We start from the raw sequence: 24,696 nt of genomic DNA on the forward strand, positions 1-24,696 counted from the left end.
AATCAGAAATCCTAGAGGTGATCAGGAAAACATTTAGTTGACTCATGCATTTTGTAGTTGAATATTGTTTGTTATAACAGAAGAACATCATCAACATCTGAAAACAAAGTTGGAGTTTACCAGTAAAGCATCCCATGAGCCCTGCATATCTGGACTTTGAGTCATCCTTGGACAAGGGCACGGCAGTAGACATTTAAGTTTGTAAGCAAGTCATCAGTAAAGCCTCCCTGAGAAGAAAAGAATAATAATAAGCAGGATCATGATGAGATCTCAAAGGAATACGATTTTATTTTTGGTCGTTTTAAAGGTATACAATTTATTACATCTCAAATAAGGACAAATACTTTGACATATATGCATGAAGGTACTGATCCATCATAGCTGTTAAGTCTTTACCATGATGTTTAGCTTTTTCAAAGCACCTTATGATGCAAGGACAGTTAGCCATAGATTCATCAAAAATGTTCCATTGAAGCTGCTGCTGCATCTCGTGCAATTTATATTCTTCATTGTTAGAGCCCAAAGTATCAAAGAAGCACAGACAGCTGGATAAATCAAACGAAGATAGGAGTAAGATATCTAGTTATGCTCATAGAATTTGAATTCTAAGATAGGGAGTACCTATTTAAAGGTTGGCACAGAATTTCCAAGATTATGTGGGGTGAATTAACTTAGAGAAATAGTCAACAAAGCATTAATGTTTTACAGGATTGGTGTGATTAAGAAGGAGGCAACACTATAAGACGGACTTTTTAACCTGTTCTTCGATGTTCCATTCAACGCAGCATTAGCTAGCTTGTCAACTACGTCCAGTTTAAAAAATGACTCTAACAAGAGAAAGGTATCAGACCGTAATATGAAAGATCTTGTCCGTAGTCTACTCAAACTCAAAATTGAAAAAAGAGTGGTGTTACAAGTTAAATTAACCACAAAAAACAGTATATTTGCTCTTACTAGAGTACAGCTACTCAAACTGCAATGAAGTTGCTCGTGCAATTAATCACCTACTTGTCCTTCAACCAATTTCTTATTTCTTCTTTTTTATGGAGCATAGAAAAGAAGATTACTCACATCACTTGAGTAAAAGATAATTAAATTCACCCTTTTACCACTCACAGCTATAAAAACTTCATAGCATGGAAACACTGTCGACTTTGGATAAATGTACGACAAAGAAAAAGGTTTTGAATACTTTTGCAATAAAGATACACCTATTAACCAGTAATATCTACATATTGCACCTAAATAAACGATATCGTCTTAAATGAAAAATAACAACTATTTTTCAAAAAAGGAAGTAACGCAAACAAGTTTAACTATGAAAGGATATGATTTGTTAATATTGGTCTTCCCATAAAGTACACAATTATTTATTTATTTTAAACCGTGGTATCCGGGGCCAGTTTGTGTGCACCTTGACTAATTCCATGGGATATCTGTCACCTCCCACTAGCAATAAGTTGGTAACTCTATCCACCAAGGCTAGAACAAATGGAAGTAATCACCTGGTGTTTTATTTCTGCTGGGAACTGAACCCGAGACCTCATGGTGATATCTTCAGTATCACTTTTAGGTTCCCAGCCGATATATTCTCAGAAAGTAGGACACAAACTTTATGAACATGTATGATATGAGAATATATAGGGTCATGCATCTAAGTATGATTTTCCTTAAAATCAAAGGCTATTACTCAGGTAAATAGAAGACACCAGCTAACGAAAAGATACCTGCACTTTATGTGGTTGACATGTTGTGAACAATTTCCTTCAGGTCTTTTAAACTGCAACCTGGTGTTCTTTCTATTCCTCTATTCTTCATTTTCTCCTTTGTCTGAGCTACTTCATCCCAACGACCAGCTGCAGCATAGATGTTCACCAGCAATAAATAATGCCAAAAATTCTTGGGGTCTTGATCAATCAACTTCTTCGCAATTTGTTCTCCTAAACTTACATCCCGTCCAAAGCGTGCTGAGCCAAGCAATTCAGACCACAATGAGGATTCCAGTGGCAAATTGCTCTCCACTGGTATGTTCTTCAGAGTTTCTATTGCTTCTTGCATTAGGCCAACATTTGCCAAAAGATTAGCCAAGCACCAATAATGTGCAAAGCTGGGCTTTATACCAAACACATCACTCATGTTTCCAAAGTGTTCTCTTCCTTCTGTTAACAGTCCTTCACGGGCACAAGCGCATAAGACGCCGACAAATGTGATTTCATCAGGAAGCACACGGATCTTAACATGATTTTTTTCTGTACTTTCTAATCTAATACTCAGCAAGTCTGAATACAGATTAAGCCCATCTTTTGGGCTTCCATGAATGCAATACCCTAAAATCATTGCATTCCAGCAAACTATGTTCTTGATCGATATCCGATCAAAAATTAAACGACCTATTTCGGCTCTTCCGCATCTACTATACATATGGATTAAAGTCGTACTAATAATCAAATTCAAGTCTTTTGATGCCTTAATAAGACACCCATGAACAGATTTTCCTTCCTTCATTCGAGCTGACCTAGCACAAGCAGTAACTGCAATAACTATAGTTGTATCGTTTCCATTCAATCCCCTCTGTGCCATTTCTCTGAACAACTTTAGGCACTTCCCAGGGTTATTCGAATTCAAATACCCAGTCATCATGACATTCCACCCAACTAAATTACACTCTGGCATTGCATCAAACAACTGTCGCGCAACGAGTAATTCACCCACTTTTACATATCCATTCATAATACTGTTCCAAGACACAACATCCCTCTGGTGCATTTCATCGAATACCTTCCTAGCAAGATCAATAAAACCACAACAACTATAAAAATGCACTAAAGAGTTCTGCACTTGCAAAACTCCATCAACACCATTTTTCATAACTTGTCCATGACACTTCTGACCCGAATCCAAACGACCCGTTTTAGCACAAGCACTCATGAGAGGTGGAAACGTAAAACTATTAGGCAAGAACCCATTTTTAAGCCTTTGGAAATAGAAAACTACAGCATTATCAGGCAAAGAACTACAAGCATAAGCTTTTATAACAGTATTAACTGAAAAAGTATCAGGAAAATGAATGCACTTAAATACCAATGCAGTATATTCAATATCATCACAATGCTGAGTACAGAGCTTCAAAAATCTGCAAGAATATGAGGGATTTTGTACTTGTAAAAGACCAGTTATTATCAAATGTGCTTGGATTTGAAAGAGTTGTGCCAAACTTTGACATGAATCAAGAAATTCCAAAGCTTTGGATTGATAAGTAGGTGTTAATGAAGAGAATTGGGATTTTTTTGTGAAAGAAAAATAAGGGGTCAAGTGTTTGATGGAGATTCTTGCTGCCATTCATATATCTGTTTCTGGTTTTTGAAGTAATTTTTCAGATTTGAATAAAGAAACGATTTTTCTGCCATTAATGCTCCTCATTGCTGCACATGATGAATATTAATGGAGAAATTACTTCTTTCTTTCTTTGTTAATCACTGTTTACTATGGTTTTTGGATCAAAATCAGTGGATTTTAATACCCAAAACTCCAAAAAGAGAGAAAGTTGAAAGCTTTGTCAGCCAAGAAAGGAAGAAGAACGGCAGGGGATTCACTCTAAACAGTTGTTGGGCTTGAAGGTCAATTTTGGGCTTTGCTATAATCAATTTTGATGGCCCGGCCCATCTTCATGGATCCACAATGTTTTTGGGCTTGATTATTTGCACTTTTTAATCACTATTATCAATCACCACCCTCCGCGGGGCGGGGGCGGGGGCGGTGGCATCATCTATTTACTATTATCATTATTTGAATCACCACCACCCACCATTATCTCTTATTTGTCGATGTTACTACCAGACCACTACCATCTCACAATCGTCCACCATAATTATAATTCTCATCAATAACTACCATCACTCTCAGACATCATTACCACTAAGTTAGCTATAATTATCACCATCAATCACCTTTATATAATGTTAAGCGTTAACGATCTCTATCTCTATCGCTATCATCACTATTTACTACCATCATCCACTACAATTATAATGTGGTTGTTTGCAACAAATTTTAAACATATGAAAAATAAATAAACCACACAAATAAAATCTGAAGAAACATAACTTTATTGATAAATATGCGGGTACAATTCTGTTCCTTCCTTGATTCTACTCTCCTAAGATTTATCCATCATTCGAGGGCCGTTAGTGACATATTTCTCGAACTATGATGATTTAGATTTAACCTCTATATGAATATTCCATGACTTTTGTGGAATATTCGAGATCTTGATCTTTAAAAATACCCAAGAGTTTATGGAATATTTTGAGATGCCTTTTAAGGGACTTTAGTACCCTTTATATAGACATAAACTAAGGTTTAGGGTTGAGTAGCCTCCAAGAATTCTAATTGAAACTGAACACACCTTCTAGAGTCTCAATTCGAATTGAACACGTCTTGTAGAGTCCGTAAAATTTCAATGGCTACAGTGGCATCACTAACTATCACTACATACACTATCAGACATTATCATCACTAACTTAGCTACAATAACCACCATTGCGCACTCATTATATCGATCAGAGTTAGTTATCGCCACCACTTACCATCATATTCTAGTTTCATTGTTGGGATTATAGTATTAAGCAATTGATTACTCTATATTTACGTGCCATATACTTATGATTGTAAAACTTGAAGGAGAATCAACCTTATTTATTATTATAATAGACAAGTAGAAGACATGGAGAGGGGAATTTTCCACTTTTTAGCTTTATGTTTTCTTCTCAAGTCGGTGATCTATATGCTTGTAAAGATTATATGCCTTATAGTCTATTGACAATTATGACCCTTTATACTAAATATATAAATCCTATAACATGTGTTGATACTTAAGGGCAAACTAGACAATTTGTAATATGATTGCATACATTTTAAGTCACTATTTGCACAATCAAAGGATTCAAATTTCATACATTGTAATGAGCATGTCTATTTCAAGATATTTACATACAAGATCAATGTCATTTGGATTGATAAAGATTTTAATTGTTCTCATCTTCTTCTCAATTATTCCCTTCAAATCTGGTAAGAATTTGGTTTTTCTTATTATAGTAAGTATATAGTACTAGTAGTAATTGTTTAACTATCTATTTTAACTTGTTATAATGGTTAGATCTAACTAAGAATTGAATATAATTTGGCTGCAAACTTAGATCTATATATTGCCATGTTTCACTTGTCAAGATTTGGTAATTGGATCTACTAATAGCCTAGTTCCACCAAAGTAAGAAAAAAAAAGCACACCTTAGTATCATTAATCAACTTTGTCTTAATTCATTACGAGTTAGAATCGACTATATGAAATTTTCTGTGTCTCCTATATTTTTGGGCCGGGCCCTTTGGTATATAGATAGTTAAGAGTAAGAGTCTATTTTTTGTTTGTTTAATCATCTGTTATTCAGAACCTATTTGGACCAATTTATTTAGGTTCAAGTTGGGACAAAGTACTCCTTTATCTAGAAATTTGTTATTTTTGAAGTTTGAATGAACTCAAGATATCTGATTAAATAATGTTAAGTACTCTTTGATAGATGTATGTAGAGGGACAATTTCATGATTGGTGCATAGCTGATGAACAAACACCAGATGATGAGTTGGTTCAAGCCCTGAAATGGGCATGTGAAAATGGAGCAAATTGCACAAAAATACAAGAGAATCAACCATGTTACCTTCCAAATACTGTGAAAGGACATGCCTCTTATGCATTCAATAGCTACTACCAAAACATGAAACAAAAAGGGGCTGATTGCTACTTCAATTCTGCTGCTCTTTTAACTGCCCGTGATCCAAGTAAGTTTCCATCAAACTAATCAATTACTAGTGTACACTCCCTCCTGTCACTTTTCGCTTCTCGAGACGTAAATTATGGACTAATATGAAAAACTTGCAATTTATACTACTTTTCATATAGACTGTCGCATCAATTAGTGGAGAATGTGTTTTAATCATATTAGTACGTTTACTTTAGGTTTTATGCATTCTAGCTAGGAGTTATTATGGTTTGTGATATGCATATATAGTCTACTTCAACTTATTTATCATTAATGGAGTGTTACTAATATAGTGCACTAGTTTCTTTTGTAATGTAGAGAATTTAATTAATTATTTTTTTGTCATTTTCTATTGACAGGCCATGATGTTTGCAAATTTGAGGTTATTCCTTGATCAATCTTATTTCCCAGAGTTAAATTAAATTTGTGTTATTTCTTCTTTTGTCTATTTATATGTTTAATTTATTATTTTTTACTTACATAAACGAATTTACTTAATGGAAAGATGTGAGAATTTTGGTTCGAGTATCCAATGTCATTCTTATAAGTTTACCTCTCTTATTTTTCCTTTTATTTCTTTTCCCCTAATATCAAACTCTAGATCCGTTCTTTATTTTTATTCATGTAAACTAGTCCGTATCTCGTGGAGTTAGTTGAAGCCTCGCGATTATAAAATAAAATAAAAAACCAGAAAGTCTTCAAATACGTTGACACCTTTTACCTTACTAATTAAGTTGCTATTTCAATTATCCCCAATTTCCTAAGAAAAGATAATTGTCAATGAAAATATTAGATATTCTCAATCTCCAGAATTCCTTTTACTAGTATTTTATATTTTCTAGAACGGCTAACGCACGTCATGAATATTTTGAAGAAATGAAATAAATTGATTGAATGAAATAACAAAGGAATTTTATTAGTTGGACAATCAATAAGGTTAATATTAATTAAGCTAATTTAGCTAGTGTTACAAAGCTTATTTTGATACATGACTTAGGCACATTTAAGTTTCAAATATGTAATTTTGATTCCTTTATGTAGGAAATTATAATATCCTAATATATGGAGTGAAAATACAAATTTAAGATAACACATAGATAATCAAATGGTTGATATATAGTACGTTCTTATTAGCTAAGGAACATCATTTTCAAATAAATTGAAGCTTAAATATGCTTAATCACGATATCCAAGAAAATTTACTAATAATGAAGGGACAAAAAGTTGACTACAGTGCAAAGGCTCACGATTAACCTTTGGCTAAATTGAAAGAAATTAGCTTTATTTATTGATACAAATCAATGTTCAATGCAAAAATTAAATATATTTAATAATTTATACTCAATGAACCTAAATTATATTTAAAAATTGGAACAATAAGGTAATAGCAAACACCAACAAAGGAAAGAATAACAGAAGAAGATGATATATTAGAACATAGTAAACAAAGCAGGGATCAATCGGATAACAAACACTATAAATTTATAACATAATATACAAAAACATATTGCTCCGATATATATCAATCTAGATAGGATCCCAAGCAAATATCTTGTTGGGTTGTCCAATTAATTGGCCCATTCTATCCAAATAATTGATACATAAGCATTATTTGAATTATTCATATATTCACAACATTTATAGTCTAGTAAAAGTTATTTAAGAACCATATGATATGTTGCGTGTGAACAAAATTTGAGTCTAAAATGTGGGGATAAAAGCAGAAGATGAAGCAAAAAAGAGGACTAATTAATATTCATATCTACAAGTAGTTATTATTTATTTTATTGAATAAGGTAAATGCATGATATTGAAATTTCCATTTTGTCTGACATATATATTTATGTTTATGTCCCAACAATATGGAATTTAATCGTGAATATGGGGTTTCCTTATCAAAATGGACACATTTCCCAATTCCATTCTTTCAACTTTCAACTATATACAATCAAAAAAGAGGTCTAATTTACATAAGTTATCACTACATTTTTTAACTTAAAAATGATTAATATTGGGCATTAATACAAGTTATATTGCTTGATTTTTTTCAAAAATATCTTAAGTGTGCGTTCGATTTTGTCAAAAACAGTACACTCTAAATTACAGAAGAGTTATGTTCTTATATTATCACTTTCTTTTCTCTCTATAAGTCTCGATCTGGTCATTATCTTTTAAAAATTAAATGCAAACAAAACATTATTTTTAGAAAATTTGAACCTAGAATATAGTCAAAAAACCCCTCCTACACACTATACTTTTTCCTCCAAAGTTTGTACAACAAGCTAATATAAATGTGTATATGTCTAGCACACCAAAAGACAAACTTAGATGCAATATAGACAAATTATAAACTTAGTAAACTCTCATATCATTCAAGCGCTCTATTTTATTGACTATCTTCTAATCCTTCACATAAAAATATCGATTAACTCTATTTGTTAAAGGCTTTTATGAATCAAAATAAATCATGTTAACATTTTTTAATCGCTTATCGATTTTCATAATCTTTACTCCTTAAAAATCACGATCTAGTCTAAGAAATAAATGATGATTTTGATGGTGACTAACAGTCAAATAATTATATATAGCAAGATCTTAGCCTGTCGTTTGTTGCTTGATGAGAATTCAATGTTAACTCAATTATTTTTCAAAAATATAATATTTAAATGGGCAACTTAATTCGTTAGAAGTGTGTAATAATATAATTCAATGTTTGTACTTTGTTGACCATTTTAAAACTATAAATTTACCCTTAGACCTCAAAATTAGCTTACGAAAGCACGACTTCGCTCAAACTTAAGTTGGTTATTGATCTGTTCATTTATTAATTCAAAAAACTCATGAAAATTTTTAGTAAGATAAATTCATTTTCTCGTAATCTAATAAGCAACTTAGTTGAATATATAAATCAAATCGATGGAAGAATTCTTTTTTATTTTAGCACTTTTGTTAGTGGAATGAAGTAGTTGTACCTGCTACTGGATTGCTTTTCACCTTCACAAATTGAATAGTTAGCACTATTGTTAACCATCAATATGATCAAAATATGCGTAATATATACATTATCAATATACACAACATACATACTATTGATATACTTTGTACATATTTTGTGAATTAGATTATCGAAATTATTCAAATTCATAATTATCCTTTTTTTTTAAATTCGAGCTGTTGGAATGAAGTAATAATTGATAGAGAACGTTAGGCAGAACGTTATTCCTGAAATACAACTTTTTGGATGTGAATCTAAATTATCACAAATTGAAAACATCTTTTTTTGTTTGGAAAATTTACACCTTTGGCAACCAATGTCCCTACCACTTTCACTAAAGGAAAACATCAAGTGTGGTCTTCATTATGATTTCAGCAACTTTGGGATTTTTGTTTCTTTTTTCCTTAGATTTTTCACACACACATAATTGTGATGAACCTGAGACATATGATTCTTCGCTCTTAATTATAGATTTTAGATTCAAGTTGACATCTTTTTTTGGGAAAAAGGTTTGAAATATATTCGAATTTTGATCGAAATTACTGTAATGATACCGAACTTTGGAAAGGACCTTTTACCCCCTGCACTATTTAATAGTGTATTTTAAATATATATATATTTATATATATATATATATATATATATATATATATGCCCACGTGGACATCACAAATATTGCATCATTATAAATTGTAATGTGTCCACGTGGGCACATATATACCTATAAAATAGTGCGGGGGAGGGGGGAGGTAAAGGTCACCCATAAAGTTTGGTATCGTAACAACAATTTCGGCCAAAGTTAAAGTATTTTTCAGACACTTTTCCCCTTTTTTTTTCAATGGCTAAATAAATTATGATTCCAAAGAAAATATATCAAACATCGAATGAGTAATTAAAAAACAATTACATTATTTGTTCAATAATTAAAAACAGGAAGAAAAAAATTTATAAAACACATAGTTATGTCCCTTTTGGTATGCATGGAGATGAAATAATGGTCATCATAAATGCCATTCACCACACTATAATTCAGCAGAAAATTCAAGGCAATTTCTCATCCTTATCTCTCTTTGCACCTTGGGACAAGTAATTGTTGTCTCTTCCCAGAAAATATAAAATTCCCTCCGTTTCAAATTAATTATAATATTTTTATTTTTGAAAGTAAGTTAAATGAAATTAGATAAATTTTATATTTTATATTTAAAATTTAGATATTTAAAATACAATAAGTATTATAAATTGTAATTTTTTTATTTATTTAATGAAAAATATGTTATAAAATACTTATTAATGTTCGCATAATTTGACTTTTAAAAAACGAAATATAAGGATTGAAATGAGACAGAAGGGGCATTGCCTTCATTCAATTGCAAGCTGATCAGACTCCATTTATTACTTTTCTTTCCCATCTCCAATTATTGCATTATTATGCATGAAAGTTGAGGTGTTTTTTTCCTATTTGTACATGTGGAGCTTTGTGTGTGAGTGAGAGCAGGGACGGAGCTAGAAAGAGTCAAGGAGTTCCTTCAAATCTCCTTCGCCAGAAGATTATATTATATACATGAAAAAATATTTTTTATGTATATATATAATAAATGTTGATCTTCTTTTAACTTCTTAATATGATTATTTTTTATATTTCGAACACTTTAATGAAAATCCTGATTTTATGACGTGCTGAGAAAACTCATACTATACCCTTCCTACATTATACTGAATTTTATTGAATTCGAAGTTATATGTATTGATCGATAATGATAACAAAAATATGTTAATACTATTATGATTTTTTATATTACGAAAGAATTTTAATTTGTTAGAGCAAGTTGATTACCATTTTATTAGATTAATTACTCTCTTACCACACAATTTAAGAAAAAATAAAATAAAAATTGAAATAGTTAAATTTAAAACAAGCGATTATATCTGTATGATTATAACTCAACTTATTAAAATGAAAAATTTAGAGTTTTAGTGTTTATAAATATAGAAGAATATCATATTTTAATAAAATAGGCAAAAAAATAAAATACATCGCATAAATTGTGATTAAAAAATAATAATCTTGATTTACCTATAGTTTTCTAATAAGTGAGTTAGGTTATGAAAAATATATAAGAAAAAAAGTTAAATTTTATTTCTTTTACTCTTTAAGTAAGGTAATGATCAAAACCACTAACTTAATAAACTAGATACACACTTGGCATTCTCACAGTCCTATAATATATAGGTGCAGCTAAGCTCCATCACTACATATCTCATAATGTATTTTTTTCTAAATAATTAAAATGTTACATTAAATATGTGAAACACACACATTGAGAGTTTTTCCTATATAAGTGCATGGTTCAACTTTTCTTGGAAAATTGCAATTGCCCTTTTCTTGTGCTTTCTCCAACCTCATAATAATAAAAAGGCTTTGAGTTTGTGTTATATAAAAAAAAAGATGAATTATTTGGGAATTGGAGTTAGTCCTGGAAATGTTCCAGTTTATGATGGAAATAATTTGAAAGTAATTGATAGGAGAGTTAGAGTTACTGAGCTTGTGTTAAGGTGTATCATTTTTGGTTTAGCAATTCTTGGTGCTATTCTTATTGGGACTGACAAACAAGCTAAAGTTATTTTCTCTATTGAGAAAATTGCTAAATTTACTGATATGAAAGCTCTTGTGTAAGTTATTTCTCTTCTCTTGTTTAATTCATTTTGGTTCTGACTAATTCAAATTTAAATTTGTATGTTGAAAGTTTTTCACTTGAAATAAAGCGTAGGAGACTTTATTCAAAGTTAAGAACTCAAGACTTTTGGTGTATGAAAGCTTTCTCTACTCGAAGAAATAAAGTTCTCTATTTAAGTCTCGAATCCTAAGACCTTTGGTGTGTCTGAAAGTTCTCTACTCGATATCTTTTGTTTTTCTAGAAATAACGTGTTTTTAATAAAGGCAATTCTATTCAAGTTTTGAACTTAGAGATATTGAATATTTTTTAAAGTTTTGCTCTTATACTAAGGCGACTAATTATTTCATTTAAGTTTTGAACTCGAAACTTTTAATTTGTTCGGATATTCTACTTAAAATAAAACACTAGTTTAGACCTTTAATTAAGATGATTTTATCCAAATCTCGAACCTGAGCCTTTTATTAAGGTTCTAGGAGCCCAAAACCTTTGGTGGTGTTTATTTGGCCAAGTTTTTAAGTGTCCAAAGGTTAATAAAGTGAAGTTTGTGCAGGTTTTTAGTGATAGCCAATGGATTAGCTGCTGCCTACTCATTGGTGCAAGTTCTAAGATGCATTTTAAGCATGATTAGAGGAACTGTTCTCTTCAATAAACCATTGGCTTGGGCTATTTTTTCTGGTGATCAGGTACAATTAATTAAATCAAATGCTACCTATTATGTTCTATTTTTTTTTAGTTTTTCATAAGATGTTAAATATCCGTATTGAAATCTAATCAATTCAGATTTATGCCTGAAAGTCTTACGTTAGGGATGATGTGCTCCCTAAAAATGTGATTCATGACCCAGATTTCGAATTTGAAACCTCTCACTAGCTCTTATTTAATTATTATGAATTTTTGGAGTCTAGTAATGGTTCTTGGGAAGCAGAGTTGTTGTTGTAGCAATAATGACTTATTCTAGAACAAGGCTGCAAAATCAATGTTTTGTTTGTAGTGGAACCATTAAATTCATAGACAGTTCATAACTCATAAAAAATTCAGAAGTGAGTCATAACCCAAATAAATGAACTCAGAATGAATAGAACATATATGGTCCAATTACATAACTTTTTCTTAATCATTATTTTTATAATTCTTATTCCTATCACATCATTCCTTCTTTTAGTCTATTTACATTTTTATAAAATATAAAATTCATAATTCATTTATAAAGTTTAAATCCTGAATCCATTACTGAGATGTCATTTTCCCCCAAAATTTGCAGTTGATGGCCTACTTGACACTAACGGCGGTGGCGGCGGCCGCGCAATCGGCGGTGTTTGCCAAGTTAGGGCAAACAGAATTACAATGGATGAAGATATGCAATATGTATGGGAAATTTTGTAACCAAGTTGGAGAAGGAATTGCAAGTTCTTTGATAGTAAGCCTTAGCATGATAGTTCTCTCTGCTATTTCAGCTTTTAGTCTCTTTCGTTTGTATGGAAATAGTAAAGGAAAGGGCAATGCAATGTAATAATAATAATGTAATGTAACTTTGGTCTTTTTTTTAAAAGGTCTTTTTTATCTATGTTGTAAAATAAATCAAAGAACAAAGTTGGTGAGAGTGTTATAATCATTTCATGTTTGCTTCATCATGTTTAGCTTTATCATTTCCTTATTATATGATATGTCAATTGTTATATATTACAAACACATTACATATGAGGTTATATTCAATAAATTTCTTTTTTGCTAGTTGTGGAAAATATTAGTAAAATTCAAGGTGATGAAGGGTGTATTTTTTTAATTGATTGAGATGTTTGAATTTGAATATTAAATATTGAATGATTAATATTGTTTTTTTAATATCTGATATATTTAATATAAAAATAATTCAAATATAATATTCACAATGTATTATAAGGTTGTAAGGTGGTGGTTGATGGCAAAAATGGTCGACCATGGCGGTGATGGTTGTGAACTTGTGACGGTGTAGGTAATTGGTGGTAGTGGCTAATGACAACAACAACAACGAATTGGTGGTTAACGATAGTGGGATGATAGTTGAGAGTGATGATGGTTGTGATTGTTGAAAGTGTAGTTAGTGATCAATGGTATAGCGGTTGATAGTGATCGTAATCGATAATTGTTGTGACTAAAGTAATGGTGAAAAGTCTTTTTACAAATCTTTAACTGAATAGTCTCTCTTAATAATTTTGAAATTTTGATTAAAATCGGAATGATTCAAATTAGTTTAAGAGGCTTGACAGAAATATAGTTTTAGGGGATGGTGCATAGTTATATTTGTATCGCTTTAATTTTATTGAATGTTTATTTGAGTAGACGATTATGTGAATACAACTTAATTTATACCATACTTTGTATTTTTGAATAAAACATTGTTATTTGACACTGACCTGTCATATAATCCAAATTTGGTATTCAAGTATGAAAGCAATTAATGCTTAACCAAATTTAATTAGAATAACAAAGCATTCAATGTTTTCCCTCTTTTGTATGTTTGATTTCTACCAAATATAACGCACAAAAAAATAATTTTTTCTTCTTCCTTTTTTCACATATAAGTTTTAGGTTTTCTCAAATTCTTACAACCTTTGACAGCCCTTGAAGAAAAGCAAGAACAAAAAAAGAAAAATGGTAAAAACAATTCTTCTCTTTTACTAGTTTTTTTTTTGGGATTTATGTTGGATTCTATTCTCATTTCTTGCAATTAATTTGTTGTACTCTTCGATTCCAATTTAGTTGAGTTCAGTTATATGAATCTCTAAAGGGGGTTCACCATGATTTGATTGTTGGCTATCAAACTACCACAGTCGATTCGTTTATTTGAATTTAGAAAGTACTAAAATTTGTGTCTATTGGGACGTTTAGATAAAATTATTATTTTTTCTTAATGAATGAATCAGAAAGGGGTTTGCTTCTTTATTTTCGGGCGGGGGCTACGGCTATAAGAAAAGATTATCCTACCGCTAAATCATAGAAGTCACAAAAATGTAGGGATATCGGATACTTAGACCGATGAGAAATAATAGATATCTGACAAAATAATTGAGACGTGTTCTAATTGGCCTAAGAAAAGAAAATTCTTGCAAACGCCCCCAAAAAATTCGATAAGAATCATGGACTTGCACTTATTATTTCCTTGTCCTTTGATTTTTTTTTTGTAAAAAAATAAAAATATTCCCCTTGTTTGTACAATTTAATTAAATTACTTTTGCTTGTACTTGTTAAGAAAAATCGAATTACTTGAGCCACTAGAAAGGTGAAACACTTCACATTTATCCAAAGAAATATAGATTATTATTTGTCTCGGCTAGATTCACTTTTCTTTTGTTATTATAAAGCAATTGAGAAAAATGATAGTGATTTGTTACTATGGAACTAGTTGAGGCGCACACAAGGTGACCTAGCCAATACCATTACTAGAAAATGATATAGTAATTTGTTATGTTGAGATGTGTGCAAACTAGCTAGCCTGGACACTGCGATATTCGATTATAGGAAAATGATGATGGTTTGTTTTATTTTCTTGTTCAAAATTTGGCAGACAACATCAAAAAGAGTTGCAGAGAGGAAAGTGGCTAAGTTTGAGAAGAACATAACAAGAAGAGGATTGAATCCTCTAACAGGAAAGAACAAAATGGAACCAGCACACATTGTTCTTGCACTCTTTGCTGTTTTGGTGGTTGGATCTTGTAAGCTCTTCTCTAATACTTAAATATTGAATGTTTTTTTGATTATCATCTATAACAACGTTTCACTATAATAACAATCGATTTTTTATGTTATGTTATATTATATGTTCTCTATAACAATATGCTGGTATAACTTCTCTAATCCTTAAATATTAAAAACCATTTCTAGTTAAGTTGTGTGATTTCCTAATACTTCTTTCTTGTTGGCTTGTCGATCAATATCAAAGTCATTTGTCTATATATAAATATACCGTCAAACCTCTCTATAACAATTATCCTTTATAACAACATTTTATTATGACAATTTGTTTTAGAACCAACTTTTCTTGTTATGTTATGTCACAAGTATGTTGTTTAAATTGATGGGATAAATCCTTTTGTTTTTTCCTTTTGGATTTGCAGTTGTTTTCCAGGTTGTGAAGATGGCTATTAATGGTGGGAACAATGTTGATGGAAGCTTTTAATATCTCCATAAGAATGCAACATTAAGAAATATTTTTACAATTAATAGTCAAGAGTTAAACATTTTCAAACTCTAAATAAGTTTGTTACAACATTCTCTCTTTGCTTGATGTATTATGGTTTTAATAATTGGTGATCATAGATAATATGTGGAAACAACATGATCTTATAATAGTTAGTATATTTAAAATTACAACGATTCATATCATCGAATGAATCTTTTCCAATTTGGGAGTGTACTTGTGTGGTATCACCAATATGACAATATTTGCTTGAGCTGAGAGTCTATCGGAAACAACATCTCTATCTGCACAAGGTAAGGATAAAGTTTGCATACACACTACCCCACTGAATATGTTGACATACAATCTTAAAAACGCAATTTAGCCTCCAAACGTGCATCTTATTAAGAGATCATACCAACAAAATGTATGCTGATTACATACTTGGTCTAGGCAACTCAGGCAGATTGATTTTCTGAAAAATACATCGAAAAGGAGAGAATGGAACAGGAATTGACACTAAGAATGTTGTCAACGGGCAAGCTATATTGGATTTAAGGCGTTGTGACGCTCAAGAAGCATTGTCAGGATTGAGCACAACTCAGTAGAACTTATTGTGAACCTGCTTTCCATAAGTACATTTGCTTTCATCAGACCTACGAGCTGCCCGAGTTGCTTTGTTGCCTGTATTGGAACATTGGCGACAATCTGAACTTTTCGACAGCTTCCTTGCACAGGAATTGTAGCTTGTCTCATGATACACTTGAATGTTGTTTTTAACCAAATCTTTAGCATCAGGAGATTTGAAGTCATCAAATTCCTAAAAGATAACATGTTAGACACTGAAACGCGAGTCACCTTATTTGTAAGAGCATAACACTATGTATCAAGAAGATGTAACAAAGCAATAGCAAATCAGAAATGCCCTGCCAAGAAGGGGTTTCACTGATAATGTTCGAATTTCACAAACAAATGCACTGTGCTTCAAAGAGCGCCAAAGAATGTCACAGGTCATGAAACCTCACCTTGGACTTTGTCTTGGCGTAATAAGGTGTTAAGCAGGGGTTTACATCCTTGAGAAACATGTCATCTGGACTACCGGGAATTGTGTGATCCTCAGAGCTGAATTCCTAATAGAAACAAAGAAGTCAAATTACTCCCCTGAAGCGAATGCCTAACAATGCACATTCATGTCACATTTTTTTTGAAAGGATGATAACTTTAAGCAGAATAATTGCATAAAAGGATATTATCTAAGCTAATATTGATACTTTGTTCACATTCACAACAAACTTCGTGTTGCATTAGCAAAATTTTGCACATTATTTAGATATATTTACCAGAGAATTAGCTGCTTCTTCTTGATCATATTCTGGAGGGCTACTAAAAGAGTCATAGCTCCCTCGTATAGCATATTTATCTGCTTTGACCTGTGAAAATCATAGTATCAGCCATTTTCTATAACAATCTAAGGCTGATCAATTGATAAATTACCACAGATATTTGCTTTATTACATCCAAAGCACACGGGGACCAAACCAATGGACTTGGATGTAACAAAACGATACAAGGATCACAACATATAGCTCCCTCCAAATCAGTTATAAGAAATGCAGAAGCGATAGTTTGGCTATCTACCGACTAAAGGAAAAACATATATCAACTAGATCCATATAGTGTTCTTCCATATTTTCATCATGATGGAGAGAGCAGAAACCAAGAACGATACTGACTTTTTCATGTCAAGGAGCCTTTGTGGTTCATCAGTGAGGTAGAAAATCATATTATTTTCTGTAATATCCTTATTGTACATATTTAAGAGTTCATGGAGCATTCAAACAAGGAGATTCTCGTTCTCTTTGGCAGTAGATATTTTGAAACTTTGAAGCACATCCGCGAACTCTAGTTTGGTGCAACTGTTATTTCATTTTGAAGATTAATAAGGTTAGTGATATCAACAGAAAACATGTCTGAGTTTAACTAAGTTTATCATAAGTAATCGTGCAGCTTTTCCAAATACAAGATAGATTAGAATTTCGTGGTTTAGACAAAAGAAAGATCCCAAAAAACAGTCCAAATGATTCATATGAAGCAGATGGCAGACAATAATGACTTGTTGTTACCTCAGCGAGATCTTCAGCTAGGCATTGTAGTTGCCCAGTAAGAGAAGTGACCTGCCTTTGAAGATTTGGTATAAGCTGCTTTGCCTGTTTGAGTTCTGAACCTTGCTTTTCCAAAAGATCCTGAACTTGATAATTCATAACATCCGGGAACAGTATGGAATTTTTCAGTGACTTTATCTCTTCCCTTTGCTTTAAGCACAAATCCTTAAGCTTCTCAACCTGTAAGTGATGTGCAAATCAGAAATTAAAGCAAAGAGGTAACATAAGCTCAAAGCATCAATTCCTTCATGTAACCTCAGAGGACTAACTTGATTCACGTTGAAAATTACATGGGAGGAAAAAAAGGGGACAACTTTGGGTTGTTTGGTTTTCTGTTTAAACTCAAACACCGCCCCATAACATGGAAATTCGCAAAAAGAAAAGGAATAAACACCATTAATAAGTAAATCTACGATAAAAAACTTGTATAAACCAAATCCACAACATACAAACACATTCAATTAGAAATCAAGCATAATTCTGGCTCATCAATAAACAACCAATGATAACATAAATGTGCCATCTTGACCAAGATAATTACATCATTCTTTTAGACTATCAACCACCTACACCAGATACATTTTACAACAACAAATGTGTCATCTTGAACAGGAAATTTTTGTGCAATTTTATTCCTTCACTGTTCTTGAAAATCCACATATCAAAAGATAAATGCTTTTGACTGAAAACAGACAAAAAGTTAGCACCTTAACATAAAATGTAACCAAATTATTCAAAAGGACACAACTTTTGAACAATTTCAAGAACAAGCTGTTGGTCAAACATTCCATTCTAAGTTAGTCTCCAATTATTAAGATGCACAGAGAAAGCTTCCCTCTACAGTAGAGAGAAAGGGTTAAAATATCAAAAATTATGACAGAATGCAAGATAAAACTATGCAGTATACAAATATAGCACCACTTTCCTTTTCTCTTCAAGCATCAACTAAAGTAACATTCACATATAATCAATTAGAAAACATTAACAACTCCAACTAACCAATGTGCCAGCAAAAGTGATATCATCCCACATTTACCAACAATAAAAATGCCATCTTGAACAATATAATTGCAGCATTTTAAGATTATAAACCTCCAACACCAAAGACATTAGCTACAACTTTCCCAAACTAAGTCACGATGCCAATTTACACCTCCAATGTTCCAAAAAAATCCACATACAAAAACTAAAATCTTTAAACTAAAAAGCCAAAAAGTTAGCATCTTTGGCCAAAAATTTACCCAAATAATTCAGAAAGTCACAGCTTTTAATCAAAATGTTTAAATCAAAGTTAGCCACCAAATATTAAGCTGCACAGAAAAAAAGCTTCATTTGCAAAAACTTATGCAAATAGCAAAACAAGATCCAAAAGCAACACTAAAATTATACAATATACAAATGGAGTACCTCGCGATTCTTCTCCTCGAGCATCAGCTTAAGCTCAACAATCTGATCCTCCTGCTCCTTATTCATACTTAACAGCTCCCTCTCACTTCTAAGAACCATTCCTAATGTCCTCGTATTACCCTTAACCTCCGTTAACGCCTTCATCGCGCTTCCTTCCTCTTTTTTCACACCACTACCAGAAGAAGAACCTTTAAACAATTTTTTATGCAGAGAACTCAAACCATTGCCTCTTTTCGCTGTTTTCTTCAAATCTTCAGCTATAAAATCCACAGGAATAACCAATTTCAAATCACCCTTTTTCTGCTGCTGCTGCTGCTGCTTCATCAATTTAGAAGAAGCAGATTTGTGTTCAACAAATTTCTTGACCATTGAGCTGAAATTGGATTGATGGGTAGTTTGAGTAACCCCATTTGAACCTTTCTTGATTTTGATTAAAGCTTTGTCTGTAGAAGAAGAAGGGTCAGATTTAGTTGAAGATCTTGAAGAATCAAAAGAAGTTTTAGCATAGCGAGATGATGGCTTAATAAAAGACATTGTTGGGGTTGTTAAAGTTTGATTCTTGGAGAGATTAAAGCTTGAATTTTAGGACTGAGAGAGCATTTTCTGGGTTTGTGTGAAAGAGAGGTGAAGAAGATAGTTTGGCGCTGGATGAATTCAAATTTTTGGGAGCGTTTACACTTGGAGATTTTTTTTAGGATTATCACACTAATAAATTACAATAATTTTATTTTGGGATAGAAGTGAGCCTGGACTAAAATGTAAATTGTGCTTTGTAGTCGGGAGATCACTAGTTCAAATTTTAAAAATAGTTCCTCACAAAAAATATACGATAAGACAATATATAATAAACATATTTAAATGAGTTTTTCTCTGAATCCCACATAATTTTGGATAGAAGTGACTAGTGAGCTTGGATTAAAATGTTAAATTGTTGTTGTGTAAGCAGGATATTACAAATTCAAACTTTAAAAATAAGTCGATAAGACAACATATAATAAACATTTGAAATTGGACTTTTTCTCTAAATCTCATTTATAGCGAGAAACTTGCTAGATATTTTCGACCCTCATTACGCACAAGCTATTAGAGGTATCAAATATTGGCCCAAAAATTGATGATATGTCTAATTCGTTCAAAACTTCATGAGTTGGATTTTTATTTTATTTTTGTAGTGAGTTGATTTTTAGTCGGCCCAATATAATCTAATTTAAAAGTGATTCAATTTTAGGAATTATTTGCACTTATAAGATCCCACAAGTTTGAAAAAAATAAGATAAGTATAGGTGCGGAAGAACAATTGATTTCTCTAGGGGAGGAATTTCATAACAAAAATATGGATGTTTCACAAATCTTGATAATAGCCAAGTTATTGATTGATTGTGCATTACCATATTTAGAGTTTGAAGGGCAATTATGTTTTTGTATATTCTTAACCAGTTGTATATCATTAGATACTTCACAACAAACCACATGATTCCTATCAATCTTAAGGATTTTATTGTCATCATAATTCATATGCCAATCCACATATACAACCTTGGAGTAAAAAATTCGGACAAAGAAGTAGCATTGAGGGGTTCCATAGTAGATACGTCCAACAGAAGCAATCAAAAAAAGAAATAGCCATCACAACAAGAATAAAATTTACAACCTAATTGTGTATAGTTGAAAGAGTAATCAAGTTTTTGTACATCTTGGATAAGAATAGATGGACAATACATGGCCTTTTTGGTAAATAAGAAACTTTTGGTCATTTTTTGCATAATTGAGAATTGAGATGATTCAACTTAAAGTAATGATCAAAAATTAATGTCTTTCAAAACTTTGAAACATATTTAAATCGAAAAAGAGATCGCACAAGTAACTTACCGAGGATGTCCATCATATCCGCTTGGAAGTGAATGCCTATGTCCTAGATTGTTCAACGTGTCAAATTATTTGTTGCACACACGCACACGCATATAAACCATTGATTACGTTTATTTAATTATAAATTTACTCCCTCATGTATGGGCTACTTGGCCTGGCGGTTAAAGCTTCATGTAGGTTTGTTTTTCCTTATTAATAAGATAAAAATAAGGGAAACGAGGCAAACACATGATTTGTATTTACGATAAGCCACTATAATTTGAAAACATACAATTTGTAGTTTTATATAAGGGTTTTATAACAAATTTCTCTCTTCAGCAGGGGCGGCTCTAAGGCTTGGCCAGTGAGGCCATTGCCTTAGGCCTCAAAAATTTGAAGGCCCCAAATTTGTTTAAATTATTATTATTAATTTTATTATATATTAATATAATTTATATAAATAAAATTGTTATGGTATATTTTTTATTTTATTTGTTTGAGAGTATTTTTTACCAATAAGTTCATAAATTTTCATAATATTTTCACTCATTATTTGATATATTTGTTTTAACTTCAAATTTTATATTATATCCTTTTTATATTGGAACTAAGTTATATATTGATAACATAATGATTTTTTTTCAATCTTTTCTTAAACTACGTGAACACAAAAATATTCATGCACAAGTTTTTATTGTTTTGTTTTAATTTAATATATTATATGAAAATTTTATAATTTGTTTTAGATATTCACCAATGAGTGCTACTTAATGGAATGAATTATATCATTTAAAAAGAATTATATCATTTAAATTGATCATAAATTTGGATATTTTTGTTACTATCCATGCTCAAAACTTCAACTATTAAGTTATGTACGTTCTTTTCTTTTTCTTATTTGTGATGATAGCCAAATTAAAAATTTTATTTGAGTTTTGAAGCTTAACATCGATAATCCATCACTTTTATTTTTTGTACTCTTCTTCATTTCTTTTTTTTGTGTGAAATTTGATATTTTTTATCTTAAATGATTAATCTATTGGGTAGAAAATAGATTTTCTTGTTAGTGTATAAATTTTATAAAATAAATTTAAGGGCCTCTTAATATAATTTTGCCTTAGGCCACAAGATTTGTTGAGCCGCTCCTGCTCTTCAGCACAGACAGTTGCAGCCCAAAAAATATTTCACATAAATATGAAATTTGTATTTTATATTATATGTCATATATATATGTATCAGCAACATTTGACAAAAGCGAAATCAGACGTAGAAAATTAGGACAAGCTACCAAATGACACTTGAGCAGGTTTGGATTACTTGATTTTGTTATTTTTTAATTATATAAGTGGGAGTTGAGGCCATCCATTAACTTGACATGTGGAATTACTAGATTTTTCTCTTATTATTTTCTATTCTTTCTACTATATAATAAAAGAGAGTTTATGATGGGCATTCTACTATTTATAAATGACTTAAAAATTTTCTTAATAAATCATTTACAAATTACTTAAAATATTTAAAAGATATATAATAAAATAAGTTGACTCTCAGAATTCTATCAGGGTCACATATATTGGGACATAAAAAATAACATATATCATTTTAAAATTACCAAAAAAGTATTATAAATAATAATAATTAACAACTTAATTTTATCCATATCACATAAATTAGGACAAAGTGACCAGTAATGTAGGTAAATTTAAATAACTTACCATATTTTATCTGTGCCACATATATTAGGACAAAAAATAATAGATATTGGGCCCATGCACTGCACGGGCTATTGTCACTAGTTTACAAATAAGTGTTTAAAGATTTTCATACTCTACGGAAGTGAAAATATTTTAGAGAGCTATTTGACTCAGATCACACCTGATAGAAGAAATGTTTGGATCTCTAATAGACTTAGAGAGCTCGCCATTGTGACTGATCCAGTAGATGGCTTTATTGTCAGTATGAACAGTTGCAAGATATTCTTGCAGATATACAAAGGTATATTATTGAACATTTTGTATTTATTTGTATCCACATACATCATGGTTTTTTAATCTTAATTCTTTTTCTTCTCTTAATAGTATAAATATTGATCTTAAAAGGGAACTTGAAGCTAGACAAATCCAAGTTGAAGCTAGTAAAGGCCAAGGCAATGTGCCTACTCCTCCTCTTACTCCTATGACTGAAGAATGCGTGAATGATGTAATTTAAGATGAAAATCAATTTGACAGTAGCGATGTGCGTCCGGATGCATTTCAATCCCCCTAGTTTCCTTCTCTATGATGGAAACTTAAAATGCAATTTTAGTTTGCAAAAACTATTGAAATATAATGATGTTTCTTTTCTTACCTTTCTTTGTTGCTTAATCATATGATTAAATAAAGTGCTTGCTTATAGCTCTTTTAAGGTGTCTTTTCCATGTTTTGTTGTAAGTTTACAAAGGAAAATCCAGCACTGAGAATTAGTTACAAGTCAAAATATTTACCCACAATGCCAAAAGCATTTCACCATTATCGAAAAAAATTGACCACTCCTAGACATCAGCATTAACACTCGTAGAATTGTCTGAAATCAGTCCTTGTATTCAGGGGCCATGTTGCTCCCAATTGCACACGCAAGTGTACGTGGTCGCGCAAGTAATATAATTTCTTTTAGAAACGAGTTATCGTTCCCAAAGGGCTTATGATCTACTTAAATTTATTAACCCAATTCCACAATTCGACAAAAGTAACTTTGAAAGAGGTTTAGTGTTGTGTATTACTACTACGACTAATACAATGAATAAAGTAACTAATGTGAACGACTTCAAATTGAGGTTTTAAGCAAGTAGGAGACAATTCTAGGGCTGCAACATGCATTGGATTTCATGTATCGTATCTGAGGCAATGAGCTAATTTAGGAATTACAGGGTTAATTATATGATTATGGTCTCCCGACCTCTAATCGCCTACTCCAATTAGTTGTCTAACTACATCGTTGAGCAGGGATAGACAATCCTAATTGGCGAGCATTTATATTTCATCATGTTTATTAACCAAGCTAGGTGTTCGTCCGGACGTCACTCCTAAACACAAATCAACTCAACTTAATGGAAGATCAAGCTTTCTATATTCGTTGGTCTATCTACGTCCGAGTTTAAGAGTAGACAAGAAATTTATTTCTATGGTGATCAAGCATGAAATACTAAAAACAAGAATATAAAAGTAACTTAAACGTGACTACCATAAATTAATGCAAAGTCATCAATACTTCAACAAGCAATCTGTAGCTACAACCCCAGAACAAGAGCGTTTAGTCACTCATAATATTCAAAAACCGCAAAATAATACTCATGCGATTTCCAAAATAAAGAAGAGTCGTTGGAGAATTGAAACCTATTACAAAACTTTACTCATTGCTCTCGCACACCAAAAAATAGTCGAACCCCAAATAATAACCCTAAGGTCCTATTTATAGAGTTTAGGAAAAGTATTTCTAATTCAGGTTTAACAAGGAATCCTAATTAATTATATTTTCGTTGAGCACGTCGGACACAAGCTGGGGCGCCACACCAGACAGTGCGCCAACAAGAGCTTTCAATAGTTAAAGTTGTGGCGCGCCGCGCCAGGCAGTGCGGGGAAGCTCGCCTGTAGGTGTGGCCTTG

General features: G+C 31.6%; 4 protein-coding genes across 4 annotated transcripts; 2 read left to right on the plus strand and 2 right to left on the minus strand.

The window, feature by feature from the left end:
• Nucleotides 1–396: 396 nt before the first annotated feature.
• On the minus strand, nucleotides 397–3,553 carry LOC125817893 (pentatricopeptide repeat-containing protein At3g51320-like). Its single transcript, XM_049497400.1, has 2 exons — nucleotides 1,728–3,553; nucleotides 397–545 (listed from the first exon to the last, which is right to left on the minus strand). Exon 1 carries the CDS (start codon nucleotides 3,337–3,339, stop codon nucleotides 1,735–1,737), a length of 1,605 nt encoding a protein of 534 aa, XP_049353357.1. The 5' UTR covers nucleotides 3,340–3,553; the 3' UTR covers nucleotides 397–545; nucleotides 1,728–1,734.
• A 1,361-nt stretch (nucleotides 3,554–4,914) lies between these two features.
• On the plus strand, nucleotides 4,915–6,371 carry LOC125817906 (glucan endo-1,3-beta-glucosidase 4-like). The gene is made up of 3 exons (XM_049497413.1): nucleotides 4,915–5,067; nucleotides 5,584–5,832; nucleotides 6,173–6,371. Exons 1-3 carry the CDS (start codon nucleotides 4,962–4,964, stop codon nucleotides 6,205–6,207), a joined length of 390 nt encoding a protein of 129 aa, XP_049353370.1. The 5' UTR covers nucleotides 4,915–4,961; the 3' UTR covers nucleotides 6,208–6,371.
• Nucleotides 6,372–11,176: 4,805 nt separating this feature from the next.
• Nucleotides 11,177–13,147, plus strand: LOC125817902 (CASP-like protein 2B1). The gene is made up of 3 exons (XM_049497409.1): nucleotides 11,177–11,478; nucleotides 12,034–12,166; nucleotides 12,745–13,147. Exons 1-3 carry the CDS (start codon nucleotides 11,255–11,257, stop codon nucleotides 12,991–12,993), a joined length of 606 nt encoding a protein of 201 aa, XP_049353366.1. The 5' UTR covers nucleotides 11,177–11,254; the 3' UTR covers nucleotides 12,994–13,147.
• A 2,849-nt stretch (nucleotides 13,148–15,996) lies between these two features.
• LOC125817895 (uncharacterized) lies at nucleotides 15,997–19,842 on the minus strand. Its single transcript, XM_049497403.1, has 5 exons — nucleotides 19,209–19,842; nucleotides 17,763–17,981; nucleotides 16,980–17,069; nucleotides 16,665–16,769; nucleotides 15,997–16,459 (listed from the first exon to the last, which is right to left on the minus strand). The coding sequence occupies exons 1-5, from the start codon at nucleotides 19,740–19,742 to the stop codon at nucleotides 16,241–16,243; spliced, it is 1,167 nt and encodes a 388-aa protein (XP_049353360.1). The 5' UTR covers nucleotides 19,743–19,842; the 3' UTR covers nucleotides 15,997–16,240.
• Nucleotides 19,843–24,696: the final 4,854 nt, after the last annotated feature.

This window comes from Solanum verrucosum, unplaced genomic scaffold (assembly GCF_900185275.1).
Source record: "Solanum verrucosum unplaced genomic scaffold, falcon-dt-bn FXZP01000254.1, whole genome shotgun sequence".
NCBI classification, from domain to species: Eukaryota; Viridiplantae; Streptophyta; class Magnoliopsida; order Solanales; family Solanaceae; genus Solanum; species Solanum verrucosum.